At 41.0% G+C, this 12,544-nt stretch overlaps 2 protein-coding genes across 2 annotated transcripts in view; one reads left to right on the top strand and one right to left on the bottom strand.

Moving 5' to 3' along the window:
- Window positions 1-7,733, bottom strand: part of BTBD3 (BTB domain containing 3) — a 35,076-nt gene extending 27,343 nt beyond the window's left edge. The window contains exon 1 of the mRNA XM_027069563.2: window positions 7,604-7,733. The gene's annotated coding sequence lies outside the window, so the exon portion shown is untranslated. The remainder of the gene's footprint in view (window positions 1-7,603) is intronic.
- Window positions 5,866-8,907, top strand: LOC128311160 (basic proline-rich protein-like). The gene is made up of 2 exons (XM_053200256.1): window positions 5,866-7,993; window positions 8,152-8,907. Exon 1 carries the CDS (start codon window positions 6,930-6,932, stop codon window positions 7,902-7,904), a length of 975 nt encoding a protein of 324 aa, XP_053056231.1. The 5' UTR covers window positions 5,866-6,929; the 3' UTR covers window positions 7,905-7,993; window positions 8,152-8,907.
- Window positions 8,908-12,544: the final 3,637 nt, after the last annotated feature.

The following is a 12,544-nucleotide window of genomic DNA, read 5'->3' as shown; positions in this document are numbered from 1 at the left end:
AAAATTTCGGCTCAGGTCATGATCTCCTGGTTTCTGTGTGTTTCCATAGTGTAGAGGTTATCACGTTCGCCTGACGTGATCTCCTGGTCTGTGAAATGGAGCCCTGTGTCTGGCTCTGCACTGGCAGCACAGAGCCTGTTTGGGATTCTCTGTCTTTTCTGCTCCTCCCTCACTAGCACTCGCCCTCTCACTCTCTCTCAAGATAAATAAACATTAAAAAAAAAAAAATCACTCTGGGTGGCTCAGTCAGTTAAACACTCTTGACTTCGGCTCAGGTCATGATCTCACAGTTTGTGGGATTAAGCCCCATGTCAGGCTCTGCACTGACAGCACAGAGCCTGCTTGGGATTCTCTCTCCACCAACCCCCATTCATTCTCTCTCTCTCTCTCTCTCTCAAAATAAAATAAACTTAAAAAAAAAAAGATCAGTCTGGTTGTTATTCGGATAACTTGTTAAAGGGAAGCCAGGGAAGGAGAAAAGAGAGGTCACTGTAATAATCTAGTCAAGAGGCCTGGAAACTTAGACAAAGATGCGAACAATAAAGGTGAGGAAAGGGGCTGAAATCCTGGATTTATCTGGAAAACAGGATTCTAGATACATATGAAGATAAGTAGGATTTGCTGGTAGTCTTGATGTGGAAAGAAAGAGAAGAGTCAGGATGATTCCAAAGTTTTTGGCTTGAATAATCTGAAAACTGTACCTACCACCCACCAAAACGGGGCAGGCTGCAAGGAGAGTAGGTGTGTAGAGAAAAACAAAAAATCAGTTTTAATCCTATTAAATTGGAAGTACCTTTTATGTATTCAAGTTAAGAAGTCAAAAAGGTAGGTGATATGTGCTCCAGAAGTTTCAGAGCACTATCCCTGCTGGAGATATCCAGTGGGGAGTCTTAAACAGCTACATGGTATTTTATTGAAGTCTCCCAACTGTTTATGACAAGAGTCCTACAGGAACTGAGCCCCGAAGCATTCCAAATTAATAGGTTGGTGAGGAAAACCCAGTGCAAATTTTTAAAAATGACAGAAAAAGTGAAACTAGTGGTCTAGTAGTTTAAGGAGGAAAAGTAGCTGCATGTGGAATCTTCAAAATCAAATGACAGATGTCAAAAGAGAGGGGATGACCAATTATATCAATGCAGGCAATAGGTAAAGATGAGAACTGACTGCTGGATTTAGCAACTTGGAATAGCTTCTTTAGAAAAAGTCCTAGTGACTCTATCCTCCCTCACCCCAGAGGACAATTACAGATTGAATATGATGTTATAGTTCAATTTGCTCATGAACTGAATTTGTTTTTCTAAAAAATTATCCAAAGGAGGGGAGCCTGGGGGGCTCAGTCAGTTGAGCCTCCAACTTCAGCTCAGGTCATGATCTCATGGTTTGTGGGTTTGAGTCCCGCATCGGGCTCTGTGCTGACAGCTCAGAGCCTGGAGCCTGCTTCGGATTCTGTGTCTCCCTCTCTCTCTGACCCTCGCCCGCTCATGCTCTGTCTCTTTCCCACAAAATAAACAACAACAAAAAAAGAATTATCCAAAAGAAAGGATTTACTGCAATTTAATATTTGGGACTCAAATCACTTGATCCATTAAGAAATACCAGTGATATGGGCACCTGGGTGGCTCAGCAGGTTAAGAGTCCACCTCTTCATTTCACCTAAGGCCAAGATCTCATGGCTTGTGAATTCAAGCCCACATCTGGCTCTGTACTGACAGTGCAGAGCCTGCTTGGGATTCTCTCTCTGCCCCTCCCTGCTCACACTCTCTCTCAAAAATAAACATTAAAAACAAAAAGAACTACCAGTGATAATCTTTAACTACTAACAGTAATTTGTTAACATATAATTCCTATCCCTTCACAAAACAAGACAAAAGAAAGCAACCTCTAGGTAAATTGGAAATAGAATATATATTTCATTTCTCCTGATGAGGAATTATGATAAACCAAAAACCAATATTTTACTACTGTTTTTCCTATTAAAGAACACAGGTTTGCACATTACCACCATTACTATTGATAACGAATGCTCCAGAAGCATTTTATAATGTTCCAGAATGTTAACATTAGTCAGCATGCCATAAAACCAAAATATAAGGTATAATTATTAGAAAGAAGTAGACTTAAGTATCATTATCGGTAACTGATTATATAACGAGGAAACCCAAGAGAATAAACTGCTCTTAGATTAAAAGCTCTTAGAATAGCCAGCTATAAATAAATACACAAAAATCAACAACCATCTTATACTAACAATAACCAATTTGAAGAATCCATCACAATGGCAACAGAAAGATAAATACTGAAGAAAAACATTAACAAGAAATATCAGGACTTCAGTGAAACACAAACAAACAAACAAAAACCCCCAGTTAGGACAGCTAGAAGGTCTGAATAACAACTTTTCAGGTCCCTTAATAGAGACACTGACTACTGTACATGTAGATGAGAGTCCTCACCAAAAATCAAAAATACACCTAACTGTAGTGGAAAACTGCAACAAAATCACAAATGTGGATAGCAGAAAGACAAGTAGCAACTTACCTGACCTAGAAGAGTGACATAGGGTGGCAAGCTAAAATTAGGTTAATAAAGTTTGTTTAGGAAGCTCTACATCCCTGGATGCCCTTACAACCTAACTTGCTGCAAAGGTCTGGCTGACAGTCCCAGAACCCATCAAGAATGGAGATGGATTCCTGACAAAGTAGATGAAACAGTTAAGTCTTTGGGTTGTAAACCCACAGGAACCTTCCCCAAAGTGACCTCTATACAAAGAGGATTCTGAAACCTCTGCCAGATCCCTCCGGGAACACTAGCAGCTAGATCCTTTCCTCAGCTCAGGATGCTGGAAGACAATCCTCTGACCAGACCAAGAGGAAAAAGCCTACAGTAGGCCCCAGTGAACAACTCAGAAGAAACAGTAAACAGTCAAAAGGCTGCCACTGGGGAGGAAGACTCAGGGGATTGGGGCTGGTGGGGAGAGGGGCAAGGGACCATTTATTTTACAGTAAGCCTTTTGGATTTAAACTATGTGCCTGTATTAGTTTAAAGACAGCAAGATGGTAATCTTTATCTGAAAGGACAGATGAATGTACTTCTGACTTTTAAAAGAATATCGTGACTTGCTCTACCAGGTATTTTCATGTATGCTAAATCCACAGTACAAAATATTTGGCATTAAGTTTAGAGATCAGTGCATAGATGAGTAAGACCTAAAACAGAAGCAGACCCAAGATTAAGTCAAGATCTTAAAGGAAAGACCATAACCAATGAGGAAAGGATGGACTTTTAAGAATTGGTGTTGGGGGGTGCCTGGGTGGCTCAGTCAGTTAAGCATCCAACTTTGGCTCAGGTCATGATCTCGCAGTTAGTAGTTACTAAGTTCAAGCCCAGCTTGGGGCTCTGTGCTGACAGCTCAGAGCCTGGAGCCTGCTTTGGAATCTGTGTCTCCCTTGCTCTCTGCCCCTCCCCCACTCATGCTCTGTCTCTCTGGTCTCTCAAAAATAAATTAAAAAAAAAAAAACCTTAAAAAAATTAAAAAAAATGGTGTTGGTAGAAGTGACTAACTGGTAAGGAGAAGGTGGTATAAGACAATTCATATACATACATTAATACAGAATTAAACCTAAAAATCTAATGTATTTCCAAAATTTCAGTTATATTTACCTCACTTCTGGGTTTTTCAAACATAAATGTGTAAAAGAAAAATCATAAAAGACAAGACAAAGCTCGACTACATTAAAGTAAAACTATTTTGCTGTTTGGAAAACACCATTAAGTAAATTAAGAGACAAACAATGAGCTGTAGGGGGAAAATCACTGCAAATATGATAAAGGCAGAATACTATATAAAACAGGTATTCAAAATTATTTTTCTAAATCACCAACTAAGAGTGAAGAGGGCAAAGTACCTGAACTGACAGCTTTGAAAAGGTAAACAAGAAGCAAATCACTAAGTTCACTACTTACCAAAGAAGATAAGTTAAAATAAGATCGCATTTTTATAGAAAATTAGGAAAGATTAAGCACTGGAATGCTGACACAGTGGGAGACCATTAGGTGCATAAGGGAATCAATGTGTCTTAGCATAAGCAGTTTGGCACTGTGCCTCGAGAGTCATAAAAGAGTTCACCTCTGCCTCAGGAATTCTGCTATAAATCCAGCCCAAGCAAGTCAGAGACCCCAAGACTTTCAGGCATAGGCATTTATCCCAGCTCTGCCTCCAAGTCTGTTCTTACTTTCTGAGCCTACTTCCTTTGCCAGACAGACTCTGTTGAAGGCCTTCCTCTATGATTCATTCCATCTCTCCAAATCTCTATGCTGTAGGCATTATTAGGTAGAATTGGGTAATTAATAAAGTTCACTCCAACCCAAAGTGATCAAGGTCAGATTTGCAACCAGTATTTCATACCAAATTTTCAACCACTAAAATGCAAATATGTCAAACAACAGAAAACTCATGAAATAAACTTTGGCATATCCATCATTAGAAAATCTTACGTTCAGGGGCACCTGGGTGGCTCGGTTGATTGAGCATTCGACTTTGGATCAGGTCATGATGTCATGGTTCCTGAGTTTGAGCCCCACACAGGGCTCACTGCTATCAGGGCAGAGCTTCCAATACTCTGACCCCCTCTCTCTCTGCCCCTCCCCCACTGGTGCCCTCTCTCTCCAAAATAAGTAAACAAAAAAATATTTTTAAAACTTATGTTCAAAGATTTAAAGGCACAGAAAAGGTTAAGCGAAAAAGTCATATTTAAAACTACAGATGAAACTGAAATGCCTTTTTTTTTTTTTTTTTTTAATATGCAGACAAAGAAAAAGGGACAAATGGAAACATACCATCACATGAACAGTTCTATTTCTGGATGATGTGATTCTGAGTTTTATTTTCTTTGTTTTTTTTTTTTAAATTCCCTAAATGTCTACAGCAAGAATAATTTATTTTAAAATGTTTAAAAGCCATAGAAACAATAGATCCTCTCAAATGGGAGTTGCTTAGAAGCCCTCAATTTTGAAGCATGTGATGCAAAAAGGAAAGATTAGGTGAGAAGTTACTATCTTAGCAGAGCATTACTGTTGAACTACAAGGTCCATCAAATGAGAGGGATTTCCATCATTATTTTCTCAGAGTAAAATGGGAAAAATCAGCCTTTCAGAATCTGCTTGATAGTCCAGTTAATAGTTTAATTACCACATAGAACAGGGGATAGTTGCAAGAGAAAACCTCTTCAACTCTCAACACATGTTCAGAATCACTGGCCTACTAAAAGCATTTTGGAATTGATGGGATTGAATTCTGATATTTACACAGTAAAATTTGAAAGGTTTCAAAAAGCAAAAAGCCTAAGACATGTAAATGATATTTCCGTACTTTTTTGTTCAGAACTGTTTTAACAGTTCCTTGAAAGGCAAACTGGAATTCGATGGCTATAGGATACCTGTTTTGAGCATAAAATTATCTGTTTGGATGTGTTTTCTGTGTTGGGGAAGGGAAAACATTGGGCAAATTTGTAGACAAATTGTGTCTTTCCTTTGTTAAAGTGTAACACTACAATTGGTTTAATTTATGTAAAGAATCTAGGCAAAGCACTTTCTAGGAACCAAACTGTTTAAAGGTTGATAATGACTTTTTTTTTTTTTGCCACAAATTACCAGAGATTTTTTGCATGACTGTAGGATTATATTTCACTTTTAAAATTTCTTAAATGTAAGATGTCTTAGGACTTTGGAGAAATGATGTATGCAATTCTTAGGTCTGTGTGCCCCAAAGGAAAAAACTGTTTCAGAAAACATCGTTTCCACCTCATTTTGGAACTTTCTTAAACAAGTTCTCAGCGCAAAAACAGGGAAAAATGAATATTCCTCGTAGCTGCTAGCAGTATTAATGCCAAGCAACAGCATTAATAGTTATGTAATTACTTAGAAAGAAAAACTGGAACTGTATGAGCTCACCCTTACCTGCACTGAGGCCAAGAACTGAAAGAGTGATTCAAATTCTTCAGAAAAGGAACAGTCCTATTCTGAAACCCAAAGGTAGGAGGACCCGCCCACTTCCCCTGGAGGACTCGTTGCTATAGGAACCCGCAGTAACCCTTCAGAGCCAGAACAGTCCGGGGGAGGGGGATCCTCCCAGGGATTGGGGGATGGTTAAAAAAAAAGGGAACGAAGAAAGGGTAAAGATGGGGGGGGGGGGTTGAGAGGTTAAAAGACAATGAAACCCCTTGGGTATGACAGGGTCAGAGAAGGAGGGCTGAGGAGCCCCAAAGGAAACTCAAAACATCAGTTAGAACAATGTCCTGGACGCTATAGTCACATTATAGTTAAAGTTTAAGTTTGAACCATTAGAGACACTTCCCTCCCTCCCCGGTGGCAAACAAACCACCCTCTGTCGATTCCTGTGTTTGGAAAATGAAGCTAGACTTTTATCCCCTCCATTACAAACTGAATGCTACTTCGTAAAATTGAAATCTTGACTTTCTTATATTAAACCACCGGTTCCCAAACTATGCTTGCACATTGGAATCACCTAGGGACCTTTAAAATATACGTTGTTTTAAATGGTCTTGGGTGTGCTACTTGAGCATAGTTTTAAAACTCTCCAGTGGTTCTCTTCTTCAGCCAATTTTGGGAACTACTGTACTCCGTGATTTGGTGAGGTGGTAAAGAGTATTTTTAGAAGAGGGGAAAAAAAGAAAAAGAAAGCACAATTATCTCCCTTTGTCTTTTTAAGGCTAATAATAGAATTACTGGCTTTCCCCAAGCACACACAGGACAATAGGTTTCTTGATAAATAGGAATCCCCAGAATGCTCTAACAATACTTTGTTTGAGATAAAAAGACTAGGCAGCATAATCTTTTTTCTTCCCAAGACAGCAAACACCGTTCTTACCCAAACACCAAACTTATACACCTATTTTAAGAGCGAATGGGCCATGAATGACGCTCACAACTTGGGAGTACGAGCTCCAGCACCAGAAGAAAAACAGACCCCCAGTAGCCCACCATCATTCGCTGGGGTTCTGCGGCGACCAGGGCTGGGCAAGGACGGGGTGTGGGTCTCTGAAGCCCCCAATCCGGGCCCCGCTGGCAGCGCCTCAATAAAGTTACTCAGGGAAGTTTGTTCGCGTTTCCAAGCAGGCGCTTCCCCGGGCCAGGGGCGCGGCCCCCGCCACCTGCTCGGCGCCAAAGCTCTCCGGCCGCGCCCCCTCCCTGGACCTCCGCCACCTCCGCGGGTCGCGCACACTGCGGGCGCCCGTGTGATCGGCTGGTGCCCGGGTGGGCTCGCTTCGCCCCCCCAACCCCCGCGTCCCTCGGCTGCAGCTGGCCCAGCCCCTCGGGCCACAGCGCCAGGACCTCTTCTCGGGCCCGGCACCATCCCGCCTGGAACCCCTCGGGAGGGCTTTCCGCGCGGCCAGCGTTTCCCGAGCGAAGGCGGGGTATCCGGGCACCCCGCATCCCGGAGCCCGACGCCGACCGGCGGACCCGTCCCAGCCCAGCCGCGCACGGCCCCTTCGGCCCGGGGCCGGGAGCGCGCCCCTGGCCAGGCGGTCCGGTGCTGCGCACGCGCGGAGGCGCCCGCCCGCTCACCCGCGGCGCCCTCACTCACCGTCCGCGCTCTTCGTCACATCTGGCGTCGCCGCCGCCTGCGGTGCTTGCTGCTCGCCGCTCGCCACCCCGGCCCGGTGCCCACTCCTCAGGCCCCGGCCCGGGCACTCGGGGATCCAGCGCCCGGCGGGCTTGGCGGGCACCCGCACGCAGGGCACGCTCCGCGGGGCCGCGCGCGCGCGCCCGGGAGCCGGGAGGGGGTGGGGCCAAGCTGGCCACGCGCCTGGAGGCAGCCCTGGATAAATAAGGGGCATGCGCACTGCCTGTCCCTTCCTGGGGTCCTGTTTCTGGGAGACTGGTGACCCTGGACCAGTGAAAGGGAGAAGAGGCAAAGAAGGCCAGGAGACCTCCCCACTGTGAGGCGCATTCGCCCTTGTCCCACAGACTGCAGGTGTTTTTCTCGGGTGCCTTCATCTAATGTGTTAAACATTTATTGAGCACCTACTTTGGGAGACCCTTTGTGTAGGACCAGGGCGGTCTCCATTAATGGGGGAACCATTGGCTTGAGATTGCTTTTCCTGCAGGGATTGCATCGTTCTCTTTGAACAGATAAGGCGAGTGCACTACACTCTTCGGCAGTTTGGGGAAGGAGAGTTGCTGCTGGATCAGGGTGATGATAAAACTTCACTGAGAAGCCTGAAAGAATAAGAGCTGGAGTCAGAAGTTCACCTGGAGAGAAAGGTGAATGAATACAAAGGAATAAGTGGAAAAAAATTATATATGTGTGTATACATGTGTATACATATATGTGTATACACATATATATACACGTGTATATGTACATACACACACACACATACACACCCTGCACACCCTGTTGGGGGTTAAAACCTGAGTATATCATTCATAGAGCCGAAACGATGGGTGGAAGAGTAGTTGAAGCTCCTCTGGAAATCATTTTTAACGCTTAACCTCAAAATTTTGCTTTTTTTCGTGAGTACTTAAAAAATGTTAAGGATGGGGGGAGAGGGGAGGCGGTGAGCTGATTAACTTAAATATATAAAGACTGGAGACCTACAATGTAGCATATATTCTGGTACGAAGTGGTAGTGTCCTAAATTCTAGTGTTGGCACCAGGAATGGAAAGCACGGAAAAGTTTTCAGAGATTGTGAAGAACAAGATTCCCTAGCTTTTGTCACTGCCTTTTCGGGCATACGGAGCTGTTTATAATGACAGACACCTACTTCATTCAATTAGATCATCATCTTTGGTAGGTATTTATTAGTGGATAAATTAGACCTCTAAGATATACAGCCACAGTTACTAAATGTTTCTTTTAACATGAGATGAGTCCTGGAAAAACTTAGTTCTACTCAGTTGAAAAACGTGTGTGTGTGTACACACATGTATGCATATATGTATATATGTATACATATATGTGTATATATGTATGTGTATATATGTGTGTGTGTGTATATATGTGTGTGTGTGTGTATATATATATATATATATATATATATATATATATATAGGCTTTGGAAAACAAAAACCCCTTTTTCTAAAGCCCAAATGTTTCATAACAAACTGCTGATACTGTGCAAATTACTAGTGTCTCTGAGTCTTACTGTGCTCATCTGTAAAATGGAATTATGATGGATATGGAATTAAATGGAATAATGGAACACATTAATTTTAATGTGTTATGTGGGCTCTGCCACAGTACTCAGATATTCGGTCAAGCATATTCTAGATGTTTCTGTGAACAGGTATTTTTTCAAGGTAAGATTAACATTTAAATCAGTGGACTTCAAGTGAGGTAGATTGCTCTCCATGATGTGGGTAGGGCTCATACAATCAGTTGAAGGACCTAATAGAAAAAGACAGACATCCCCTGAATAAGAAGGAATTCTGCCAGCAGAGTGCCTGTGGATGTGAGCTGCAATCTTTCCCTTGGGTGTCCAGTCTGCCGGCCCACCCTCCAGATTTTGGACTTGCCAACCTCCACAATCATGTGAGTATAAGTCTCTCTCTCTCTTTTGATAGGTAGGTAGGCAGGTAGATAGATAGACAGCCATGTTGGTTCTGTTTTTCTGCAGAAACCTGACTAATATCCCTTGCAAGTCTCTGAAGATTACGTAAGTTAATTACCATCTGAATCTGAAAAAAAGAGATTATAATCTTTAATTTGTGAGGTTATGAAAAATTAAATGAAAGTAGGTAAAGCATGCAGCATATATTAGGGTCTGAATTACTTATGAATGAATAGCAGAGGCAAAACCAAAAGAGGAGAAAAGGTAGATATTGGCACTGTGATAGCATTTCCTAAATTCACTGAGTAATAATTTTAAATTTAATAAACGGACTTTAGAGATGACAGAGCATTTTGGTCTTCCTAACTCTGACCTGCTAAAAAAGTGATACATATGAATATTTTAATTATTTGCAAGTAAATGCCAAATGAGCTATTAAGATAGACTTTAGTTATACTTTTAAAACACTGGACATGCAAAGCAGAGATATGAATTCACATCTGAATATTTTATTCCAATTTAAGTGTCAGTTCAATTCACTCTACTTGCTACTTTGGAAGGAGAAATCTAAGAAAAGTTTACTTTTGAAATAATTCCCAGTCCCAGAGTAGTGCATGATACAGTATTGAGTGTATTATTGAATTCCTTTTGGGGCAGGCCCATAGCTATTGCGAGCTTGCAAAAATGGATAAAATATTCCATTTAATCTACAAATATTGCCACTTATTATGTACTAGGCAACATCTCTGCCCTCAGGGAATTTATCAAACAGCCTAGAAAAAAATGAGTAATCATAACTAAAAGGCAGAATGTGGCAAATTCTTTAGGAGGAACATAAATGAATGGGTCAATCTTACCTTGTTCAAGAGATGGATGCTGGGGGCTCTCTCTCCTAAACCTGCCTCCGTTGTGGCCCCCAGCTTTGTGCTGTTTCCTGTGGCACAAGCCAGAGGGGCACAGCAGCAAGCATCTTTTAAAACTGTTTTGAGCAAAGTTGATAAATATCAAATAAAATAACATTCCACATTCCACTGCCTCACTTGCTTCTGAGCTGTCAGAGGTGGTAGGGTTGAAGAGACATCACTCATTGAGGTTGTGAGAGCTCCTGTTCTCTTTGTTTTCTCTATATTGTTGTGGCTGTTATTTTGTTTAAAGGAGAATTTAACTTTAAGTGAGAATTTAACTTTGGAGTTAAAAAAAAAACGTAAATTTTTCCTGACCTAATGGAGATTTATGAGGAAAAACAAAAACAAAAACAACCTAAAATGAAAATAACAAAAGGTGGGGTTTGGGTTCATAAAAAGATAAGGAATGATTGAGTTGGAAACTATTACACAGGTTGACAAAGATGACCCTACTGTTTGTCCGATAACAGTCCTGTCATAACATGACCTCCTTTTTCCTTTTGGCTATAAATGAAATATTCCACCATGGGTGAGAGTAAACTAACTCCAGGATTTACAAAATGTAATGATTCTGGGGAAACTACCTAGCATTTTAGTAATCATTAAATACTGAGGATGGGGTGCCTGGGTGGCTCAGTGGGTTAAGAGTCAGGTCTTGATCTCATGGTTCGTGGGTTCGAGCCTCACGTCGGGCTCTGTGCTGACAGCTGGAGCCTGGAGCCTGTTACAGATTCTGTATCTCCCTCCCTCTCTGCCTCTCCCTTGCTCATGCTGTGCCTCTCAGAAATGAATAAATGTTAAAAAAGAAAAATTTAAATACTCAGGATATTTTATTTTGAGAGTTTGTGAATATATTCATTTCAGGAGCTTTGCCACGGTGAATGCGAAATAAATTAATCTGGGATTAAAGAAAACCCTATACTAGAAAAGGAAGAGTTTTAATAAAATCGAAAGGAATGGCCTCCAGCCATGGATGTTAATTATCATCTGATGAATAATAATGATGATAATAGGAGATGTGAAATAAGTTAAAATACATCCTGGGCTAGATTTTTTTTTTTTTTAATTACAAACCCTGGAATGTTGCCTTATAAATTTAACCAGTGTGCTAGCATTAAATGGTTTAAAATTAGACTTAAAACACAATGAGCTCTGTGCTATTCATATGTAGCACTCACCATGCGATTTTTTAGTAACACTATTCAAATGAATTCAATTTTGATCAGTATCACAAGTAGAATGTCGATCACCCAGTAGAGAGAATGGCAGTATAAATGTTTCTTCCTATAAGCATATTCGATCATGAGAAATCAGAATTCAATAATGTGGCACAATATTGGTTATTCTTTACAGGCTTTACCTCCCTCTTTAATATTTTATGCCACTGATAAAATGTGATCAATTGACACTTTTCAATATGCTGACTTTTGCACATTTTAATTATACGTTTATTTTTGAATATTAAATAAACTTTACATCAGCATGCCCTTTAAAATATTAAATTGAGGGGCACCTGGGTGGCTTAGTTTGTTACGCCTCTGAGTTTGTCTTAGGTCATGATCTCGCGGTTTGTGGGTTCAAGCCCCACATCAGGCTGTGTGCTGACAGGTCAGAGCCTGCAGCCTGCTTCGGATTCTGTGTCTCCCTCTCTCTCTGTATCTCCCCTGCTCACACTGTCTCTCTTTCTCTCTCTCTCAAAAATAAATAAAACATAAAAAAATTTAATATAAAATTGAGTATAATCGTAAAAATTAAATGCATATAAGTGATTTTGCATAAGCAATGATAAAAACACTGTAATAAATGAAATATTGGGTTAAAGAGGGTTTTTTTCTTTAAAAATTAAACTCCTACAGAACATTATATCCAGTTTTGTGGAATGTAAACCCATACTTCATTAGGGAAGGTTTTGTAAGGTCATATGAATATTAAAATAATTATTTCCATACCTTATAGTCTAGTTTAGTGGGACAGTCTAGGTCAGTGCTAACAGAAGAAAAAAAGCCACAAATGCAAATACATATGTAATACTAAGTTTCCTGGTAGTCGCATTTTAAAAAGTAAAA

This window comes from Acinonyx jubatus, chromosome A3, assembly GCF_027475565.1.
Source record: "Acinonyx jubatus isolate Ajub_Pintada_27869175 chromosome A3, VMU_Ajub_asm_v1.0, whole genome shotgun sequence".
Lineage (NCBI taxonomy): Eukaryota > Metazoa > Chordata > Mammalia > Carnivora > Felidae > Acinonyx > Acinonyx jubatus.
This window is presented reverse-complemented; position numbering and strand designations above follow the sequence as displayed.